General features: G+C 50.5%; 1 protein-coding gene across 1 annotated transcript; it reads left to right on the plus strand.

Annotated features, from left to right (window-relative positions):
* The first annotated feature begins 13,073 nt into the window (after window positions 1-13,073).
* Window positions 13,074-22,323, plus strand: LOC142568522 (uncharacterized). Its single transcript, XM_075678433.1, has 2 exons — window positions 13,074-13,440; window positions 21,062-22,323. Exons 1-2 carry the CDS (start codon window positions 13,147-13,149, stop codon window positions 22,205-22,207), a joined length of 1,440 nt encoding a protein of 479 aa, XP_075534548.1. The 5' UTR covers window positions 13,074-13,146; the 3' UTR covers window positions 22,208-22,323.
* The last annotated feature ends 1,040 nt before the right edge of the window (window positions 22,324-23,363 follow it).

The following is a 23,363-nucleotide window of genomic DNA, read 5'->3' on the forward strand; positions in this document are numbered from 1 at the left end:
CCCTCTGCAACAGCTTCGCCGTCACGCAGATCGTCGCATACGACCGCTACCAGGACACTTGCGCGTGGTGGTAAAGTTACACTGTCGGCGTAAACCCGAAGCGCGTTACGTCGGCAATTGTCGCGGCTGTTCGCTGCTCTCTCTGTCGAAAAAGTCACTGTGCGTGCCCGGAGGTCTATAACGGCACCATACTCTCGCAGAAAGTCGACGCCCAAGATGAGGTCTCGAGAGCAATCGCGGAGTATAAGGCAGCTGGCTGGAAACGTGGACCCACGAATTTGTACTCTGACCGTGCACATGCCCAACGGTGTTACGATATGCCCGCCAGCAGTACGAATTTGCGTTCCAGACCAAGGCGTGATAACTTTTCTAAGTTCCGTCGCTAGTTTTCCGCACAAGATCGAATAGTCGGCACCCGTATCCAATAACGCACTAACGTGGCGGCCGTCGAGCACAACAGGTATGTCTAGCGAGAGTCTGTCTATGAGTTCGGCTGCTGTCGTCGCTGAATCGTGCTGAATAGACCGTGCTTGCGTCGATGGGAGGTCTTCGGAAGGGCGATTATCAGCGGCCTCGCCCCCGAAGGTCGCTGTTCTTAGTTTTCCCGGCGAGGGCTTGGCGATCGTCCCTGCGCTGCCATTGGAGGGCTTCTAGGAGCTGGGGAAGATCGCCTAGGGGACGGCGAGCGCGACTGCCGCCGCGGGAACAGTGGCATACCCTGCTGGTTCAAGTACTCTTCAATCGCCCTAGGCCTTTCGCCATATCTGGGCCTTGGTGAATCCGCGGCGAAACCTTGCAGTCCAAGGCGGCGGTATGGGCATTCGCGGTATACGTGACCGGCCTCTCCACAGTGATAGCACAGAGGCCTTCTGTTAGGGGTACGCCAGACGTCAGATTTCCTTTCGAGCGGGCGCCGATCCTCCATACGTTGGATCGGTTGCACTGATGGGAGCGGCGGGACGTATGACGCGGCGTAAGACGTGGCGGGGATGAAATGGGTCGGAGCGCGGACAGGGACTCGCCCCAAAACTTCCGCATACGACGGCCGCTGCAACTGTGCTGTCACAGGCGGCGCATTGCTGCTTGGGACGGGACCTTGGATCGCTTGCTGCACTTCACTTCTCACGAGGGCAGAAATGGAACCCAGCGTGGGCTGAGGCGCGTAGCTGAGCCGTTGAAGCTCCTCACGAACCACAGAGCGGATAAGGTCTCGGAGAACGTCCAGGTTTCCAAAGGCAACCGCGTCCGTTACTGAAGCAGCATTCGCGTGTCTGTCATACGTAGCTGAGCGCTGGTCCGAAGGTGAAGTAGCGTTCATTTGCCTTTCATAGAAGGCTGAGCGATGGTGCAGCATCTTTTCCATCGTGGTGGCTTCGGTTAAGAATTCACCCGCGGTCTTCGGCGGGTGTCTTCGGCGGGTTTCGAACCAGGCCAGCAAATAGCTGTTCTTTAACTCCCCGCATTAGATGGCGCAGCTTCTTTTCTTCTGACATGGTAGGGTCCACCCGACGGAAGAGGCGCGTCATATCCTCTACGTACGACGTCACGCTCTCATTCGGCAGATGAATGCGGAATTGGAGCGCCCGTTCGGCTCGTTCGCGGCGATCAGCATTGGTGTATGTCTCCAGCAAGGCACGGCGGAACTCGAGCCACGATTTCAGGAGCCCTTCTCGGTTCTCGTACCAAGTGCGAGCACCGTCCTCCAAGCTGAAGTACACGTTTCTCAGCTTCGCCGCGTCGCTCCATTCGTTTATCTCAGCAACGCGCTCAAACTGGGCTAACCAGTCTTCAACATCCTCGAAGACATCCCCGTGGAACACTTTCGGTACTCTGAGATTCTGGAGCAGGTACTGAGTTGCCATTGTGGCCGTACCTTGCATAATGGTCGATGGAGACGTCGGTGTTCCTTCCATACTGGTCCGTGGGGGGCGTCAATGTTGTTGCGGAGAGGTGATCAAGCTCCGGAGGTAATCCTCGGATTCTCCTGCTGGCCCGGTGAACAGGGGTGTCCACTAGTATAGGGCTGGTACTCCGGCTACCAGGAGGAGTTTGTGGCATCGGATGAACCGTACCCAGCACCTCCACCAGTTTTGTCACGAAAAGACAATTGAAAATGTACCCGGCGTCGGCGAGACAGACAGTTGTACAAGATCGCGTACACAAAACTCAAGCTGGCGTCCTCAGCCTCTGCTTCTTCTTCTTTAGCGCCCACCTCTTGCCGAGCGCGCGTTCAAGTCACTTCTTTTTCAGCGCTGGCGCGTGACAACTAGCGGCAATATATATATATATATATATATATATATATATATATATATATATATATATATATATATATATATATATATATGTTTTCTCCAGGTGAGTGCCATCTGTGCGGTTTAACCGAGCTCAGATTGGTCGACCTTGACTGATCGAAGAAGGCACCACTGTAGGTTAAATGAGGCGTACAACTCCTGCGGTGGCGAAGAGGTAGAGTATCCGCCTCGCGTGCAAGAGGACCGTGGTTCGAAACCCGGTGCCGCGCAATTTCCCACCGGATAAAACAAAAATCCGCGTGTTGATAAAAATCCATAAACAGGCCTGGAGTGCAGGCTGTTCCCGGTCACCTGAACCGGTAACGCACTCTCTCACCAGAGCAGGATTGGCCACCCTGGTGCAGTACTTGGCCACAACCTCCTATATGAATACAAAAATCAAACCCCGGCCCTCAGTCACCAGCAGCCGCGAAGCAACTGACCACGGCGGCGGTGAGACCTGTGACGCAGCAGAGGGTGCTAAGAATCCCTGGCTCCGGACAGGCTGCAATTGGAATCTGAACCTGGCAACCTTAGAACGTTATCTAGTGAGGCGAGTCTAGCAGTGTTATTGGAGGAATTAGGGGGTAGTAAATGGGATATAATAGGGCTCTGAGGCTAGGAGGACAAAAGAAGCATATACAATGCTAAAAAGCGGGCACGTCCTGTGCTGCCGGGGCTTAGCGGAGAGACGAGAACTAGGAGGCAGATTCCTGATTAATGAGGATATAGCTGGTAACATACAGGAATTCTATAGCATTAACGAGAGCGTGGCAGGTCTTGTTGTGAAACTTAATAAGACGTACAAATTGAAGGTCGTACAGGTCTACGCCCCTACATCCAGTCATGATAACCAGGAAGTCGAAAGCTTCATGAAGACGTTGAATCCGCGATGGGTAAAGTCAAAACAAAATACACTATACTGATGGGTGACTTCAATGCCAGGGTAGGCAAGAAGCAGGCTGGAGACAAGTCAGTGGGGGAATATGGCATAGGCTCTAGGAATAGCAGGGAAGAGTTATTAGTAGAGTTTGCAGAACAGAATAATATGCGGATAATGAATGCCTTCTTCCGCAAGCGGGTTAGCCCGAAAGTGGACGTGGAGGAGCCCGAAGGGCGAGATTAGAAATGAAATAGACCTCATACTCTGCGCTAACTCTGGCATCGTACAAGATGTGGACGTGCTCGGCAAGGTGCGCTGCAGTGACCATAGGATGGTAAGAACTCGAATTAGCCTAGCCTTGAGGAGGGAGCGGAAGAAACTGGTACATAAGAAGCCAATCAATGAGTTAGCGGTAAGAGGAAGGGGCACTCCAAAGGGTGTAAACTGTTCTATGCTGATAACGTGCGTGCCGTTCGTTACTGGAAAGTACCGGGCTCGCAGCGTTAAAGAAAGGAAACGCATCAAGGCAGATAACGATTATCGTTGTGTGGCAGAAGGGGCAAGCCAAAGGGTGTAACTTTGCCTAAGAGTGTAAGAGCTTCATAAACATTTTTTTCTTCCGCTTACACAATTCGTTTAAAAGTAGAAGCTGCACGCTATCCAGGGGCGCTATTCTGGACATTCCGCCATTTTCTTCGGTGCGTGACGTAGGCGCGACGCAAACAAAATGGCGCTGGTGGCCCCGTTTTGCTTACGTAACGTGACGCCAACTTGACGTTTCGCCTAAGAAACTGAAATGAAGGCACTGAATGTAGCGTTATCGGTAAAGCAAAACAGTTTTCCTCCGCAGTAAAAATAAAGCGGCTATCTCAAAGCGTATGATTATTCCGTCGAAAACGCTTCCCGCTTCCGTCGTCTGCTGCGTACAAGCCGTCGTCTGCTTCAATAGCTAGGATTCGTGTCCCCGGAAAATGGAATGAGTCATCGCATTTTGGCGCCAACGCGCTTGTTTTCTTGCTTGAGACAACATACGCGACCTACTAGTGGTGATGCGCGTATGTTCTAGGCAACGTTATCGCTATCTCGTGAAACGCAAGTGACTCAGCCCGACTCGGTTGACTGAGAAACGGCCGAATATCCCCGATAGCGTTGCGCGCGCCAGAGATATCCACTAGCGCGACGCAAGCGCCGGTGCTGCCATCTCTTGTTCATTTCTCTGGTTACTCGCACCGCGGGAGGAAACTTCAAGGCGCCGCCTTGCGTACATTTCTTTTTATAAATTAGAAAGAGGCCGTTGTCATAACTTCTGATTGTGCTAAAAGGCATTAATCTTGATTACAATACAAATGCAGCAGTGAAAAGTGGACAACATTGCCGAAAGTTTGCTATGTTCAACCAATATTATTTCGTATAAACGCGTTCTTTTAAAAAATGATGGCCCAGACACAAATGCCAACACCACCCGAGAGCGATGCAAATACTAAGAGCACGCGTTATGAACAAAAGATTTTCGTGGCGCCAAACGACGGGGAAAATGTGGCGATACGCATTCCTCTCGGCTGCCATTGCATATGGCTGCTCATTAGCATAATTCGCGCGGCTTGTTGCAGCAAAAATTATGGCTGAAAATCTCAGCAATGGCGGCCCAGCGCAACATCACGCATCGTCAAAATGACGCTTACGAAACAGCCCTTCCTGTGACGCTCCTCACGAGATATTCCTTCAGCCAATCAGCAAGCTGGTATGGCGCATATCTTGGATCGCCACCACATATTCGCGCAGTTGCAGATGCATTGCACTGGCTTCTGCACGCTACCGCTCACATTCTTTTTGAAGCGCTAACATCACAATATATTTGCCAAGGACCAAAAAAATGTATTAATCCATAAAATTTGCAGCTCCACGTCATGTTTCGTCATCTTGATGAAATGCAAAATGACATTTCGCAAAACTTCCGTTTCCCGGCACAAATTTCAAGGCACGTGAGCTCTCCACAGCCAATCAGCGTGTAAACATGGCGGATAATGGCGGCCGTGCAGCCGCCATGCGTGTCGAGAATAGCACCCCAGGTCGGGAGAAGGATGCCGCTTCAACATAAGGCACGTACCCACTTGATCGCCACCGTCGTCAACCTCTTCATCGCTACAAATTGCGCCAGCTGCTTATACATACGCACTTAATAGTAGCTTCATCATCATCATCATCATCATCATCAGCCTGGTTACGCCAACTGCAGGGCAAAGGCCTCTTCCATACTTCTCCAACAACTCCGGTCATGTACTAATTGCGCCATGTCGTCCCTGCAAACTTCTTAATCTCATCCGCCCACCTAACTTTCTGCCGCCCCCTGCTACGCTTCCCTTCCCTTGGAATCCAGTTCGTAACCCGTAAAGATCATCGGTTATCTTCCCTCCTCATTACATGTCCTGCCCATCCCCCCATTTCTTTTTCTTGATTTCAACTAAGATGTCATTAACTCGCGTTTGTTCCCTCACCCAATCTGCTCTTTTCTTCTCCCTTAAAGGGAAACCGAAGAGTCTGTCGAATTCAATAAGACGCTCATATACGGATGCGGGAACCTTATAAACCATGAAGGTAAAATTTGGGGGGGGGGGATTTTTCACTTAGGAGCGACGCAATCGTCGGTTGAAATTGCGCTGTAGCTCCGCCCCCCGTCGAGCGCCGCGCGCTGCTGCTGACGCTGACGATGCGAGCGGAGACCGGAAACCGCGGCTTAGTGACGTCAACACTGGTGTTCCGCTCCTTCGCAGTCTCCGCGACCGTGCCTGACCGGGCTTATTTCTGCGTGCGTGCCGTCCTAATCTGCTTCGCTCGACCCTACATTCCTTTATTTGTGTGTATATAGGAGTGGTAGTTGACGTGCGCAGCATCAATTGAACTAGTAGGCCGATCATGCCGGCGTTCTGTGCAGCCTACGCTTGCACGAACACCAGCGGCCGCGACGATGCTCCGATGTTCCATTAGTTCCTGCAAGACAAGAAGCTTTCAGCTAAGTGGGAGGCTGCTGTGGAAACAACTTCAAGCGCTCAAGGACAAGTGTTGTGCTCTAACCACTTCCGTGACGATTACTACCGGAGTTTATCAATAATGCGTGCTTTGGGTTCTCCTAAAAAAAAAAAATAGTTAGCACGCTGAACGGAAGGTGCATATTTATCGCCCACCCTTGACGCAGGTTTCATCGCCAAGCGCCGCGAATTTTCTATTCGCACGTGTGTTGTGAAACAGCCTGCATGCAGCTACCATAACGCAGTGCAAGCGTAAAGTTTGCATGTGTTGGAAAGCCTGCTCACGCCAAGGCGTTGCGCTCCCCCTTCTCTCGCACACATAAGAAACCGACCATCTCACGTAGCCGACGGAATTCGGAATTCGCCGGTTACGAGTAGCGTGCGGATGGCGCGCTGATGAAGGTTGTATACTACACGTGCGACAACAGCCGGTAAACTTTTCCCGCGTTTAAACCGTCTGTGTAGATTGCCGACAGCTTTGGGGCAGCGCACAAATGCTGAAGATCGCATCACCGCTTACGTTCTACGAGGAGGCATGCAGGAACACAACACTACACTTGTTTGTCCGGAAACGTACTCACTGGAACGCTGAATGCAGCTTAGCAAAAAACTTACTCGCCAAAGAACATTTCCAACTCAAGGAGATGCTAACACCGCCTTCGTTCGCGTGGAAAGCAGTGCTTGCACCAGCATTTTTTGCTTCTTGGAGAGGCCGGCTCTTCGCAATCGGCTCGTACATGTAGTATGTAAAAGTATAAACCCCTTACAAGTGATCTTGCACGCGACAGCGACAGCGCTACAAGCGAGGCGATGGCTGTCGCGTTCACTCGTCGTCTGCAAGCCGAACTCCACGCGAGCGACGACTTCCCGGTATGAGGGCAGCAATATACGCGCCGAAACTAGCGTGACGCATGCTTTATCAATTTAAGTTGATGTATTTTACTGAAGAAGGAGCATAAAATATTTCTGAAGATCTTGCACTAGGTTCTTATTCTTACACGTGTAAAATTCAATAGTTTGCCCGTTCCGTGGGACAGACAGTAGTATTTGAGTTATGTACATCCAGTTTCGGCTTCGCACAATTGGCTAGTCGCTCATAGCATTTCCGGGTGACGAGCGACGAGTTCTAGATTTCTAGAAACGAGCGATCGAGCGACAACACCGAGCGATTTGTTCAAGCGACGGCCCGTTTTGTCGCTCGAAGCCGTCGCCCGTCACCGTCGCGCGCAAAATCGCTCTCGTAGAGTTTAGACTTAACGCCGAACTCCTCAGAGAAACGCAAGCTCTCGAAAATTTCCGCGACCGTCTCAGCAAAACACCACCAAACTACTTTGCACCGTGCTTCGTGTGTAGCGGCAGCAGTCGGTCCGGACGAACACCACTGTTGACGTCACGAGGCGCCCGACCAATCACAGGCGGAAACGAGGCGCGCGAGCTGGGCGTGTCTGCTGCTGCACTTTTCGTCGAAACAAAATGTTTGCGCTTTCTTTCGCTCAATTTCGAGGCGATATTCGAATTCAGAGGGTTGAAAACCACGGCGTACTGCTCATCACTCATTTTTTCTGGAAAAGCTTTCCTATAATTCTTCTTTCCATAGCTCGTTGCGTCATCCACAATTTAAGCATAACCCTTTTCGTAGCTTGTTCGTCGGCAAAAGCAAATACTCATCCAGGAAAAAAAAAGTTGTGGCATTCATCATAGAGTTTCTCACTATAAGTAATGTAGTGAGAAACACTATGACTTTCATAGTAACAACGCAACGTGTACTAAACGGAACCACCCCACCGACGCCGCACAAGCCGCACGCTCATATATATATATATATATATATATATATATATATATATATATATATATATATATATATATATACTTGCGGTGTTCTGCAGCGCCTCACTCAGCATATCTGCAAGCTGTCGTAAAGTCCCAACGCTCTTAAACGTTAAAAAATGGCGTGTCTATTCTATTATCGAATAAAAATGGGAAAATTCGAATATTTGACTAGCTTCCATGTTGTTTTCATTTAACGATGCAGGCATGGATACTTCGTGAGCAGGAGGCAACCTTACGCATCGCTGCGACGGAAATCGCGCTGCCGCAAGCCGCAAACGCATGTGAAAGCTCCCTTTCTGACAGGATGCAACGTAATTGTGTTTGACTGGTTTTACATGTTTGTAACACCTACTGACGACAAGCATGCTGCACTTTTAGGCAGTGCATTACGTGCTCGCACGTGTCTGTTGACGGCTTTCCGCGACCTCTATTAGCAGGTTGCAGATCTTGCGTTGTGGTAAGCCCGCGAGAAATAAATCGACTATTTGCTTCCTTTCCTCGACCGGTACTCGTGGCGGCATGCTTGCAGAAGACTGAGTGGCAATACGCAAAATGCACTTATACATATATACCTTTCACAGTGTAAGGCTCTTCAAACAGCGTCTGTGTCCGCCAATAGGGAGACGCGATAACGCGGCGGAAATATCTAAACATAGCAGTGTGAAAAACTAGCAATGTGTAGCTATTTTTCGATCGTGACATTTTGCCGACGATAGCAGTCTGTGCCGGGAACATCCCGCTCCACAAAAAGTGTGGTGAATGGTGGGTATCGCTGTTGTGATCAGCCGTTCACCCCGCAGCAACGTCCGGTCTCGGATAACGCGATTATGGGAAACGGGCCGAAGGCCTCGTCAAGGTCGTTCACAAATGGGATGTGGTATGGCCACCACTGGAGTACCTCGGTCAGGTGTGCGCGATGCATTTCTTTTTGTTAGTTATTAGGAACGTATTACTTTTCATTTTAATAGTTTCGCGTCAAGCTCAGAGTTTTGTTGTATTGCTGTGTTGTACGATGCAGTTACGCGAATCAAAGTGCGAAGCAGGTTTTGCGACAGTTGTGACTCGGTTGCGCCGATTTTAGGTAGATAAGCATTGGAAGTTTGTAAAGACAAACCATTGGTTGGTAATCCCATGCTTATAGAGTAGGTGCGCTATTGGTTACCACTGCAGAATTTAGATTTGCCGAAGCGTGTTAGGAAAGCATTTTTTAAAGGTCTTTACGCACAGATAGAGTGTAGCTCTCGTTTCTTTAGGTTTTAAATGCCATTCTACGAGTTAATTTAGTTTAATGTGGTCAGCAGAGCTCAGTACGTTTCGCATTAGAGGCGCTGGTACTGGCAGACGGCACTGACCGAACGAGCAACTCAGCACGCGACACTGATCCTTTTGACCATTTCGATCGCTGTGACGCGGCCCGTAGATCAAAAGGGCGCCTTTTTCTTTCGCTTTGGCGACTTGTGAATCACGCGCCGCGTTGAATTTTTAGTTCGGAAGGACGGAGTTGAGGGCACGGGACACGTTACCGGGAGAAGGTCCCAATTCTTTCTTGGCTGCCGTACCGTGACCCAATTGACAGAGGTCTTGGGGCCGTTTTGAGGGGGAGGGACAAAGGTGGCTAAAAGTAGCCTACTCATGGGCTTTCCCGCTCCTTGGCTGGCACGCATTTCAAATAATTGCCAGTTGTGACAGCTGTGAAGTATGTCTCCTAGATGGTCGCCTACTGCAACAGAGTGGCTCAGTCAAGCATATTTTCGAGTTTCGCTGCACAGCGGGGCAAGGAATTAAGGTTGTCCTCAGCTGAGGCGTTTCAGTTTGGCAGGGCTGACTTGATTCAGACCCTTGATTTATTCTTTTTTTGTCATTTTCGTGAGCTATGCCGTTTGATAAGTGTTGATGCCTCGAGAAGGAGCATAAAGAGTTTTTTTATTGTCGTGTTCTAAACATTCTCCTTTTGTTTCTCGCTTGCCTCATAGATGCGTGAGTTGCGCCTTCTTTGAGACATGATTGAATTATTTAGGGTCGTTTGCGCGGCGCTCCTCTATGGCTGCCTTTCTGGCGCTCGCTGGCTCTAACCTCGAAATTAGTTATGGGAGAGGGCATGATTACCTGGCATATCTCGGAGGGGTTTGTGTGCTTGCCTTGTCGCTGCTCAGGTGCTGTGCGGATTTGATCGCTAAATGCCAGTTCCCAGCCTACGACCTGCAGCCAACCCTCCCTCCAAGATGGCCATTGCCCCTGGACGTGATCCTCCATGTGAGCCCGGAACTTCGAGCTGGAGCTGTGACTGCTGAGGGGCACCGATGAGCTGCCCCTTTGCCAACTCTCTTCCTGCTGTTGCTGCTGTTGTTCCTGCTTGCTGCTGTTGCTGCGATCACAAAAGCCCGAAGAGGGCTGTTGTGATCGGCCGTTCACTCAGCGACAACCTCCGCTCGCGGATAACGCGATTATGGGAAACGGGCCGACGACCACGTCAAGGTCGTTCTCAAATGGGATGCTGTATGGCCACCACAAAAGTACCTCGGTCAGGAGAGGTTTAGGCAATTAGCGAGGATACAATCCTTCACCTGCCAGCCGCCAAAATTGGCACCTCCACGCCGAATAAGCGGTCATAGCAAGGATACGGTCCTTCACCTGTCAGCCGCCAAAATTGGCACGTCCACGCCGGAGACGCGGTCAGTGCAAGGATACAGTCCTTCACCTGTCAGCCACCCAAATTGGCACGTCCACGCCGGAGACGCGGTCAGTGCGAGGATACAGTCCTTCACCTGTCAGCCACCCAAATTGGCACCTCAACGCCGGAGACGCGATCAGTGCAAGGATACAATCCTTCACCTGCCAGCCGCCAAAATTGGCACCTCCACGCCGAATAAGCGGTCATAGCAAGGATACGGTCCTTCACCTGCCAGCCGCCCAAATTGGCACGTCCACGCCGGAGACCCGGTCAGTGCGAGGATATAGTCCTTCACCTGTCAGCCACCCAAATTGGCACGTCCACGCCGGAGACGCGATCAGTGCGAGGATACAGTCCTTCACCTGTCAGCCACCCAAATTGGCACCTCAACGCCGGAGACGCGATCAGTGCAAGGATACAATCCTTCACCTGCCAGCCGCCAAAATTGGCACCTCCACGCCGAATAAGCGGTCATAGCAAGGATACGGTCCTTCACCTGCCAGCCGCCCAAATTGGCACGTCCACGCCGGAGACCCGGTCAGTGCGAGGATATAGTCCTTCACCTGTCAGCCACCCAAATTGGCACGTCCACGCCGGAGACGCGATCAGTGCGAGGATACAGTCCTTCACCTGTCAGCCACCCAAATTGGCACCTCAACGCCGGAGACGCGATCAGTGCAAGGATACAATCCTTCACCTGCCAGCCGCCAAAATTGGCACCTCCACGCCGAATAAGCGGTCATAGCAAGGATACGGTCCTTCACCTGCCAGCCGCCCAAATTGGCACGTCCACGCCGGAGACCCGGTCAGTGCGAGGATATAGTCCTTCACCTGTCAGCCACCCAAATTGGCACGTCCACGCCGGAGACGCGATCAGTGCGAGGATACAGTCCTTCACCTGTCAGCCACCCAAATTGGCACGTCCACGCCGGAGACCCGGTCAGTGCGAGGATACAGTCCTTCACCTGTCAGCCACCCAAATTGGCACGTCCACGCCGGAGACGCGATCAGTGCGAGGATACAGTCCTTCACCTGTCAGCCACCCAAATTGGCACGTCCACGCCGGAGACGCGATCAGTGCGAGGATACAGTCCTTCACCTGTCAGCCACCCAAATTGGCACCTCAACGCCGGAGACGCGATCAGTGTGCTATCCCCCATCCCCTGTTTGTTCCCAGTGATATGCGTGTGTTTCCGACAAAGTTACCTTCGGAGGGAAAGGGCAACAAACTCCCGGATTGGTGGGACCTGAAGTCATCGGTTTCCTGACGCCGGATTGGGTGAGGAGGCTGAACAATGACCACGCAGGGGATAAAAAAGAGTTACGGGCGCTTGGAGAATCGGCTGCTACAACTTCTTGAACTTTTTCTGTACTACTTTGAATTCTTGTAAATATGTAATATAAACTTGTTTGTAAAACGTCCTGGATATCCGGGACCAGCCCCACGTTCCCTTACTCCTCCACGAGCAAAGCACATTCCACATCTTCGGACTCCCAGTCGCAACGTCGCCCAGACTGCCGTGGCGTAAGCACCAGCGGGGAAAGCAGTCGCTTCCGTAGTTAGAAAACAGCGCCGATATCGTACCAAGGGGATCCAGGATGCCGTGCCGCTGCTTCGCCATCACCCCTCCTGGTGGCAACGATCACAAATTACGATCATCGGCCCACATGCCGATGCTCCGCGAGCGAGCAAGCAGGTCAGCGAGATATGATAGACGGGCATGCACTGTGCGACGCTCTCAACACCAGACTGCGCACATGCACACGACCACGTGCTCACATGGTAGCTCCAAACTCATGAGCGCGACTGTACATCACAACGTTGTTCGTATATGCCAGAAGAGGCTGGAATTGCGAATACCAGGCTCCGTTGTGAGCCTGCGCAGACATTCAGTCTTTTTTCAGGTCCCATGGCACGTAAATATTGATGGCCGACTGTACGTGATAAAGAAGCCCAGTCAGTCGACATATAGGAACCCTGGACCGCAGCTTTCTACATTTAACAGCAGTGTTATTACGCACAACTTAGCGAGTGATGAAAGCAATATGGGAGGAACACGAGGCACGTTAACAGCGACACCTTCATTCGCTTGTCACGAGGCAAGAGTGTCCCACACCTGGGAATGCCGAAGTACGCATGCTGAGCATTGCTTTCGCACGTTTACGATCGAGATTAGAAGCGCGAACTAGGCTGAAGTTGAGCTTTACGAAGTATGGTGCATAACACGCAGACGAGCGATAAAGCATGAGTCGTTGTTATTTGGAATGCCATATCTCATTTTCTTCCCTATAGCGACCGGTGTCGGCGACGCTGCACTGATCTGAAAGCGTCGTAGCGCCCCCTGGCTTGTGGATGTTGCCTAAATAACGCCACAGGGAGTCGAAGAGACATTATGCGTTTTTTTCTCGAGCGCAGGATCAGTGTCTGAGGCCGCCACCATGCCGGACCAGGAACTAAGACGGGTGCACTGTTTTCGCGACCACGCCGTCGCCGGCGCCAACTGGAGACAGACGCGGTTTGTCGACGAAGTGCCTAGTGCACGCGTGTGCGGCCTTTGCCGCATGATTCCAATGCGGACGGTGACGCTACCGTGCTCGCACGCTCTCTGCCCATCTTGCTACGCAGCCAGCTCTCGAGATGGTGTCGGGCTGTGTCCCTTGGATCAACAGCCATTTGAGGAAGCGGAGAGCCTTTCTGTTGTCTTCCCCGCCAAGAAAGTGGAAAGCTTGAAGGCGAGTAAAAAAAAAAGAAGTATTTGGCGTTTTGGAAACGTACTTCATTTGCACCACTGCCTATTAGCACTCTTAATGACAAGACTGGTTGTTTTAGATTTTATAATTGGAAATTACTGATGTCGCTTCACATAATATTCCTGATTAGCGTCTCCTTAATGTTTACGCAGTGGCAGGTACACTGGCACATGATGCCAATCCCTAATATACTATACTCACTCGCCTATACGCATCGGACGGGATGTGGAAGTAGGTTCCAAATGTCGGCAACGATGACGCGCGGTGTCTGCATGATGCTATTAATTTCTCGTTTCGCTGTAGATATTGGCCGTGGCGTCCGGTAATGAGCGCTGCACAAAGCATACCTGGGGCCGAATCTTATAACGGTTCGGTTGGGGAACCGTTCCTTTGGCCTCACCTGATTGGCCAAACTTTTGATTACGTCACAGGTCGTCAGAGACAGCGGGGCGGTATCGCAATTTTCGATTACGTCACGCATCTGTCAATCATCTTCAAAGCGAACCGGTCGTAGGAACCGGAGAAGGGGTAGTCCGCTTTGGGTTCCGTTGCTGTGGCTTGGCTGTTGGCTTGTGACCCTGGCCGCGCGCGCCGGTCGCGCGCCCCCGGAGACGTGCGGGCGTCGCGCGCGCGTGCGTTGTTTGCTTCGGAGGCTATTGCTTGCCTTCGTCGTCTGCTTGGCGTTGCTCTTTCGGTGTCGACCACGGCTGGAAATGCGATACGCTTTCGAAGAAGTGACGGATAATGAGTTGCACCGCCCTTTCTGGCTTTCGAAGTAGACCTTTTGCAGGCTACGCTATCAAATGGAGGAGACTCGGGTGCAAGCGTACGAGTGGCCATTCCACGCAGAGGAAGGGATATTGCGCGCTGCGGTTCATCGGCACCGGCCTGCAGCTACCAGAGCTCAGTCGGACGCGAAGCATTAATCAGAATTGCCTAGATCTCTGCTGCCGGCATTGTCCACAAAGTTGCTCTCGCAATTACTGTGTTGGCCGGTTGAAGGGCTGGGTCAGCTTTGCCGTGACTTCAGCTTCAAAGTCAATGCCAAGGAGGTATTTGCATGGTGAGATCGAATTCCCAGTGCTATCGCCAGTGCGAATAGCTCGCAGGTCGCCGTTCAGCAGTCAGAAGGGTTCAACCTAGGCTGGTTCAGCGCTTCCTTCGTTTGGCTGATAAAACTATACAGTCAAGACGGGAAGGTATTGTGGAGCTCTTATTTGGCTGCCCTTTTTTCTCTAGTTCGCGAGTGCCATACTTTGTTTCTCAATTTCACGGCACAGCGCGCACCGTCAGCACCACACTCTTCGATTTGACTTCGCGCAGGCAATGCAGGGCTCGTATACCGTAATGTTCGATTTCAGTTCCACTGCTTCTATCACGCGACGCGCCGTGGGGCAGCTCGCAGGGATAGCGGCAGCGCGGCGGCGAGCGAGTCATGTCCGAGCCGATGACGAAGGGCGAAAAAAGAAGGAAAATTGATATAGTCGGCTAGTAAAGGTGTCCCTAAGAACCAGTTTACGGTTTTGTCGTGCTAGCTACTTGAGAAGTGCTGGTAGTGCGTTCCTGTTGCATGTATCGTGCGAGCTCCTGGTAGCAAACGACATAGCCCTGCGCTCTGCCAACTCCGTGGCCAACTCATTTACGCTTACGATACCGCCTGTGGGCTGAGAATGAAAAAGAATGACATTAATAAATTACTTCTGCATTGCGTAAACGCCCGACACCACAAGTGTATACTTCAAAACTTGGCGTATAATATTTAATTTATATTTTACATTCATTTCGCAAGGAGAAACATTCTGCGATTCCTCGATTAGCTCGTCATATAACGACGTACAATTCAGAGGTGGTCGCGTACTCCCCTTCTTCCACCGCCGGCTTGAGAGTGGCACATCTAATGACGTAAGCGGCGAAGCGGACGGTTCGTATTCCGAACCGTTATAAGATTCGGCCCCTGGAATGTACAGTGATGTGACCCACTGTTGCCGCTAGTTGCATTTCCATGCCTAATGCCACATGCAGTCTCTCGAAATTCGTTTGACCGCTTCGACGGTTTACCAACTAATCCGCGTCCATTTCTCCGTCCATCCGGCTTTTGTGCGTCCAGGGATGCTTTTTCCAAGGACAGCGAGGCACTGAGTAGCAGATCACTAAGCGGAGGATGTGTTCAGCCTCCTGCCCTTACTATACTACTTACCCTAACTGTACACTGCCAGCTTTAAGAAAATACTTCCTGCATTTGGTGATATAGCGAAGAAATTGAAAAAAAATTACAACGGCTACAAAGTCCAATACTTTTACGCCTGATGAAAATATGACGGTTACGGTGTGACCAATGATCACCGCAGCTTGTTTTCCGGTTGCGGGAATTCCAGCATCCCTGTTTGGAGCAACGGCTGACTGGCAGAATGCATATTAGTCGTTCACTTATTCTTTAAACCACTGTTCCATTTTTAAAGCAGATAGCTTTCTTTGGTTGTTTCCGAGGTTGGTGGTCGTACTCGGCAGGAAAAACGTTCGTTCGGAGTATACGCTTGCACCGATGTTAATGGCATCTGTTGCATTTAAACATATGCCATGTGTACTTACAGGCAGATTTTAGGCATACCTTTTATGTATATTTTGTTACATCCTAACATAAAAAATTGGAACAATTAAGTTTACAACTTTAACATGGCACTAAACACGGATGTCGCGTTTCTGTAGCTGCATTTATGGAGGCATCGGAAGCGGACAAATGTATTATGCAGCACGCTGATATATATATATATATATATATATATATATATATATATATATATATATATATATATATATATATATATATATATATATATATAATCTTAGCTTCGTTCACTTCAAGTAGTCCAACAGATGCCGTCGACGCAACGGTGATTTGTTTTCAGTGCAGCGTTAGATTTATAAGCTTTCTGCCGTTTCTTTATTTGAACTGAGCGATTTTCGGCAATGTTTGCTAACCACACACACGCGGCTCTTAACCAAAATTATGGTTCATGCAGTCCGAAGAATTGGGGCTTTTATTTTAAATGCTGCGACTTTTCCTTCCCACCGGTTCAACGGTCGTCTGACGAGAGCATTTCTGCGCTTTATCTTTTTTTTGGGTAGGGCTGTCACAGTTGGCTTACAGACAGACATGTTCTGTTTTCTGCCGTTACGCGTACTCGCTTATTTCGGGGTTATGAGGTGCTGACTTGCTGTGCGGCTGAAAGTTGCACGCTATGAAAAGTTAGGCGATTCAACCTCCAATTAAGTCGATGAAATGGTCTTCCTGAGCGACTAGGGGGGGCGCGCTCTGTCGCGTCACCCCTCGCGTGAGGCAAGTATGGAGAGGCGTCGGACTCATTTTATTATTGCACTATCTTCTGGATCGTCCCACATTTGGACATGTCATGACGTGTTAACTAATTTCTGAGATTCAACATGTCAAAACTACGATCCCATTATGCGGCACGCCGTCATGGGGGAAGAGCGTCCGTGGCGTAAGGTTACAGTATCGGGCTTCTGTGCTAGATGTGCTCTGTTCGAACCCGGCCGTTGGACAAATTATCGATGCGCAGGCATCACATGGCTCATTGAGCGAAGAAGCCGGCGTCCGTAGCAGCGAAACGGCACCTAAACTCTCATTTGCTGCGACGCCACATCACGAGGGCGTCTCGACGGAGCAGAGTGGGCGAAAGGCAACAGCTGCTACAGCGCACCAGGTGTTGCGCGAGAGCAAAGGGCATCGGTGCGAGATCGTCACACTCACTATCGGACGCCTTTGTTATCCGCGCGTTCCTTGTCCGCGAAAGCTCTCGTATCCGTTATAACTGCGCCTCGGCAATCTCCTTAAAGAAACTAATGTACAAAGCACAGAATAAATTCGAAAGGACAAAGCGTTTGTGGTAGTTCGTTTCGAACCTACTACCCCCGCTCTCGACTCGAGTGTCGTGCCCCCTGGGCGAAACCAGTGCCTCCAATAGACGGCAGGCCTGTGTGCTCTGCTTTATGACGTCACACTACTCGGACCGAAGTTGCCAATGCCCGGCGTGACGAAAGCAGGACGTAAAGTTTACCGCGGCTCACTCGAGAGCGTCCCGATTAGACGCTATGGCAGTCGGGCAAGGTATCCTGACGTCACGGATTGAAGTGCACCGGCCTTGTGCTACCTCGGCGCTGGCTAAGCGCCTCGACGCGCTCGCTTGCCCGCGAAGAGTTCATAACTCGAAGGACCAGTCAGTGGCGTTGCATTGGACATTGATACTTTCGCATTCACAACTTGTAAGAAGTTCTTAGGTGTCCTCGAACTTATAAATTTTATTACTTAAATAAATCGCAATTGCGCCACAAGGTCGAAACAATGTATGCAATGTCCACGTGTTAAAATCCTACACGAATTAAGGCTCGTAGCTTTAGTGGCAGCACGCGAAAACGAATGACCAGGTATCCGATAATCGTTAACGCAGTAGCGATACCTACGGTTACACACCAGATTTCTTGGCTTATTCAGAGACCGGGGATTATCTTGGTCAAGACACGTCGCCGCACTGAAATCAAAGCTGAAGAGTTTTGTTCACGTCCTTCCCGTCGTTGCAGGAACAAGATAGGGGGGGGGGGGGCTCGGAGTCGTCATTACTCCAATTGTACCAAGCACTATTCTCAGGCGTGTACGGTACAGCATACCGGCGCTCTCAAACGTGGGACTTAGCTGTGTGCGCGCGCTGGAGAGCATTCGAGCTCAAGCACTGCGCGCATGTTTAGGCCTCCCACGATGCACGTCAACCAATGGAACAATAGCGGAAGCTCGTGCTTGCCCTATTGGGGTATACTTGTTCTGCGAGCCTCTTCGAATGTACCTTCGCTTGTTGACCTGACACAGGCACCATCCTGTCATCGCTCCCTGCCACCCACCCAGGTTCCAGCTCTTCAAGGACTATATAACGTCATCGGAGTGTTCTGCCGTCAAGATTTTCTCCCGCCTGTATTCCGAGAATACCCCCGTGGGTTCTGCCTAAACCTTTCGTTACATTGCAGATCCCTGGAATTACTAAATGTTCATCCGTTGCATCTATTGGCCTCAAGCAACTTACCGTGTTGCACATTTCTGCAGAGTACGGAGATACTGTACACGTGTATACCGATGGCTCTGTCGCACCTTATGCCTCAACTGAACTCTTCGTTATTTCACTTATGATCATCACTCGGCGGTTTAAACTAGACCATGGATGAACATCAACTGCCGAAGAACGTGTTGCTATCCAGGAGGCACTTCCATTTCTCTCCGAGGAGCCTCCTCACCCATGAACGATATTCTGCGTTTGCAAGCCCGCTCTTCATACGATTGGCTGTGTCCTCAGACAGGGCCCGTATTATTCCATGGCTATAGAAATTAGAGCATTTCGACTACGCAACTAGAAATGGCCACAATGTCGCCTTTCAGTGGATACTTCACACTGTGGCGTGATAGGGAACGGACAGACGCTGAAGCGAAAACTGCTTTAGATGCCTCTGAAGTGCGCATTCCGTTCTCACGAACAGACACAAACTCCCTACTTCGTCGCATAATACGCAATCGTACGTTGGAACACTGGACCCAACCAGATCGACGACACTAGCGAGTACGCAAATGGGACCAAGCAATGAAGTTTCGTATGCCTCACAAGCTCAAAAGAAGCCAAACGAGCATGTTGCACCGGATTCGCCTTGGTGTCACATTCACCAACCGTCCGACATGATAGGCGGCAGTGATACTAGCCCAAACTGTGAATACTGTGAGGTGTCAGAAACACTTGATGATATATTTTGTGTGTCCCGCGTACGCGCAAGGACTACAGTAACTGGTCTCTTCCATCCATGACATCCATAAGAGGTCACTCTCAGACAAGTTTCTTTTAGGTCTTTGGCCTAACGCAAACAGCGCAGCCCTGATAACAAGTGCCGCTATAGCTTTTCTCCAAGCCACTGGGCTGGACGCACGGCTTTAGAGATGCTACAGCTCTGTGAATTTGTACATACGCATATCTTCCTTATACGATCATCAGCCCTTTTCCTCAGTGCAGAGTAGCAGGCCAGAGCAAGTTATAGCTCAGGCCGACCTCTCTACCTTTCTGCAAATAAATTTCTCTTCTCAACTGCAGTAAACATATACTGGCCACGTAAGCGCGCGTGGTGTGCGCAGACATGCGTGGACAGAAAGAACTCGATATCCAGGAGCAAAATCTGCTAGAACTACAGGGTCTTGTCGGCGTTGCCGTCTCGCGTCGACTTCGCTTGCGGTGTCCTCGCAGCGGGCACGAGGTGCGTCCGCATCGCGCTTTCGAGCTGCGGGGTTTCGTCGGCGTTGTCGCTGTGCCTCGGCATCGTGTTCCCGTTGCAACGCGTCTGGGCGGCGTTGAGCTGCATGCAGCCTGCGCCGTACACCCGTTGTTCCTGCTTGTGGACCACGTGGAGTCGCCTTGGAGCGTATGCGGGCTCTCCTTGCTCCAGTGCGATGAGCGTTTTTGCGGTCGACGCTCGACTGGAGTTGACAGTCAACACGCGCGACCATTTCTGCACGAAGTTATGTTTGGAGCGAAACCTAGCTTCTCTCCAGAAACCCTGCACCGACAGCTACTGTACCATGGCTCGCTGACGTCCAAGTCTAGGCGTCATCGGCGGTTGTGTCCGTAAGCGTACCTACAAATAATTCTTGCAATGTGAATAAAAATAACCAAAGTTAAACTTTACATTTAGGAGTAGCATGAATTGAGTTTCTTGACATCGGGGCGTGTTCGATTGTGCACGGCTTACAGACGAAGTATGCGGATATGTATCGGATATTGCGCACCGCGGTTCCGCTCAGGCACAGGGGTCAGCCAACCAGCGAGAATAAACACTTAGCGATACGAAAAAAATAACACTGCAGATGTGTAAGCCAGCAGTCCTTAACGCTTTTACAAAATGCTACATCATTTTGTCGTATTCATCAAGAAACTTTATACGTACGCATGTTTGAACGCCTAAATAAGTTATAGTAGGCATGACTTTTCTTTTTCGGCACATTTCTGTTCCTTTTTCTTTGTATCTCGTGCTTCTGTAGTACGTGCATTTTCCCTGATGTGTATTCCGCACGTCTTGTCGTATAACCTCAGCTGCTGCTTGCGGTAGTCTTATGTCCCTTTCTTTGTCTCTTAACAGTGCTAAATCGTCAACGCTAAGCCTCATGTGTAGCGAGTACACCCAGCGTAGGTACCACTGATGTCCTTGGAGTTGTAAAATGCTAAAAGCCGGAACTTAATCCGGAACCCGGAACGGTAATCCGGAATGAAACCCGCAACGTTAATCCAGTCATTCCTATAGATGGTCTCAAATGTTTACCTCAATTCGTGCTGGTTTTGACGTTGTTTAGAGAGCAGCATTTCTCTGCCATGATGTCTCGTGAATGATGATAATGATGACGGCTCTTCATTCGTAGACATCCCCTTAGATACGGGGCGGTGACAAATGGTCACCTAGCCTTCTTGAGTTAATCAGGCACACTATACATGCCTTTCATTCTAGCATGTTCTTGATGTCTGCAACCTAACAGATTGTGTAAACGTATTTTCTTTTCTGTCGTTTCAAGGTTTATTGCTGGAATGCAGCGCAAGGCTGCGAGTTCGTGGGCACTGTGGAAGGTCTGCTGCCGCACTACGAGAACGCATGCACATTCCACAGCGTGGAATGTTTCCGGTGCAACGAGGCAGTACTGCACAAAGACCTGCCAGGGCACTACGCGAACGGATGCAGCGCCGTTTCTTCTTCAGCTACCACAGACCATTCGTCCTTGGAGTCCACAACAGCGAGAATTCGAGGCATGGCCATGGAAAACCTGAAGTTAGAGTTGAGGGATCCGCATCGTGACCTGTCTGCAATTAGGAGCCAGATGAATGATCTCTCAGAGCGCGCCATCTGCCAGGAAGCCAGGTCCATTGAGCTCGCTCGCGAATTCAGGGCATCTGTGCAGAACCTGAAGGACGAGATGACTAAAATAGCGGCCGCCATCTCTATGACGGGATCGCACCAGCTGCGGTCTGAGCGAGATCCATTAGACGAAGCCGGCACGTCGTCACCGCTGCCGTTGCGCTTGGAAAAGGCGCTCATACTCCGAAAGTTGGAACACTTTGCCCACATGTCGCTCGACACGTTGGAACACTTGCGGCAAAACGCCACTCGGCATGGTCACCGCCCGGTGATCGCGTATTGCGAGCCTGTTGTCCATTCACTCGATAAATTTCGCCTTTTAACCAGTGCGGTGTCCACGGCACACGGGTTGGGTGAGGAACTTTCGAGGATTTGCTATAGCCTGATTCTCCAGAATGCTGACGGAATTTTTGTCTGCGAACAGGAGGAGAGGAAGTTTGCCGACGTGACTGTGTCGCACACGCGGGACACTTACCTTACGCTCGTCGTCTGGAAGCGCACCTGTGGAGGACTTTCTGACCTCGTCGTGGATATAGAGTTTAACGGGCTCCTGGTGGGCTCTCGGTGCGTGCTTAATGATTGGTCCGTAAAGGTGCGACATTCGGGTGAAGAGCTTGTTTTCAACGGTCCATTTGAATGCGGTTGCATTTGCACCCGAGATTTAGAGACAATGATACATTTTCACCGCCATTTCACTATCCCGTTAGATTCCGTGAAGAATGCCTGCTTTCTTAAAGACGGAAATGTAATGCTCGAGATCCAGCTAGACTATTTACCGAATAAGGAGGGAATAGACTCGAGCAAATGATGCTCGTCAGCGCTGGGCATGCTTCGCGAAGCCAAATTCTCCTTGTTTCTTCCCGTCTTTGCAACGCTAAGTTGTTTGCGCCTTTACTCTTGTATAAATTAAACTTTACGGAGTTTCATGTTTCCTTGTTTCTTACTTCCTACTCACATTTTAAATCTTTCAATATTGTTTGGACATCACTCCCCTTTTCATTTGTTTACTACTAAGCGGGGCACCACAGGCAGCAGCTAGTCCCGCCTGCAGATTTTAACCTTTAAAGCGCTTCTGCATTTTTTCACATCTATTAATAGTGTGTGGTTTGTATATCTTGCAAGGCGATGTCGCAGTCTGATACTGTGATGTGTCATGCATTCAGTCTCAAATTGAAATTGTCCGAGCAACTAGGCCGTCATTGAGAAGTTTATCCAGACTGCTCACCAGCCAGCTCTTTGCATTTTTGACTGTCACAACCGGAGTGCGTACGTCGCCAGTGTCACACTCTATTAGAATCTTCTCGAGAATTCAGTGCGACTTGCAAAGAAAGGGACACGTTGACAGGCGCGCAGACTGAAAACGGACAAAATCTACAGCAAAAAACTGCAGCAGATTCAACGAATTGGAATCTATATATATTTAAGCTCTGTGTGAGTGCATAAAGGGCCGGAACACGCGAGTACGACGGACGCCGTGAAGTCTTAATGGTTTCAGAGGCACCCTGCGCATACGTACGTAGCGTGATTCGAATCAATTCTATCCGAAGGAAGCGTTTACTATGTCATTAGCGTGCAACCACAGATGCGCGGGCCATCTGGTGGTGCTGCAAGGAACCCAGCGGCGCGCGTGCTCCGCTGTCATTGGTTGGCCTATTCTGCATGGGCACAGCCAGGCCGCAGCTCCCAGGTGCACGAAGCCTGGTAGGTTCGCGAACCTCGCCAGGCTAGCTTCGCTTAAGAGAAAAAAAAAAGAAAAAAGGAAATTGGATAGGTTGCGTAATGTACGCAGCCGCTGTGGGCGTGCTGCGGACGGTGCATACGGGCACAAAATTGCCGTGAACAAATGCCAAACGTAGTTATTCACGCGTTAGCTTACATGTCTATGTTCTACAGCTGGCAGTAGTGTTGGGGTCTGTTGTTGCTATTGTGCTCGCTTCCTATTCGTAGGGGGCTCGTTCGTTCTG

This window comes from Dermacentor variabilis, unplaced genomic scaffold (assembly GCF_050947875.1).
Source record: "Dermacentor variabilis isolate Ectoservices unplaced genomic scaffold, ASM5094787v1 scaffold_20, whole genome shotgun sequence".
NCBI classification, from domain to species: domain Eukaryota; kingdom Metazoa; phylum Arthropoda; class Arachnida; order Ixodida; family Ixodidae; genus Dermacentor; species Dermacentor variabilis.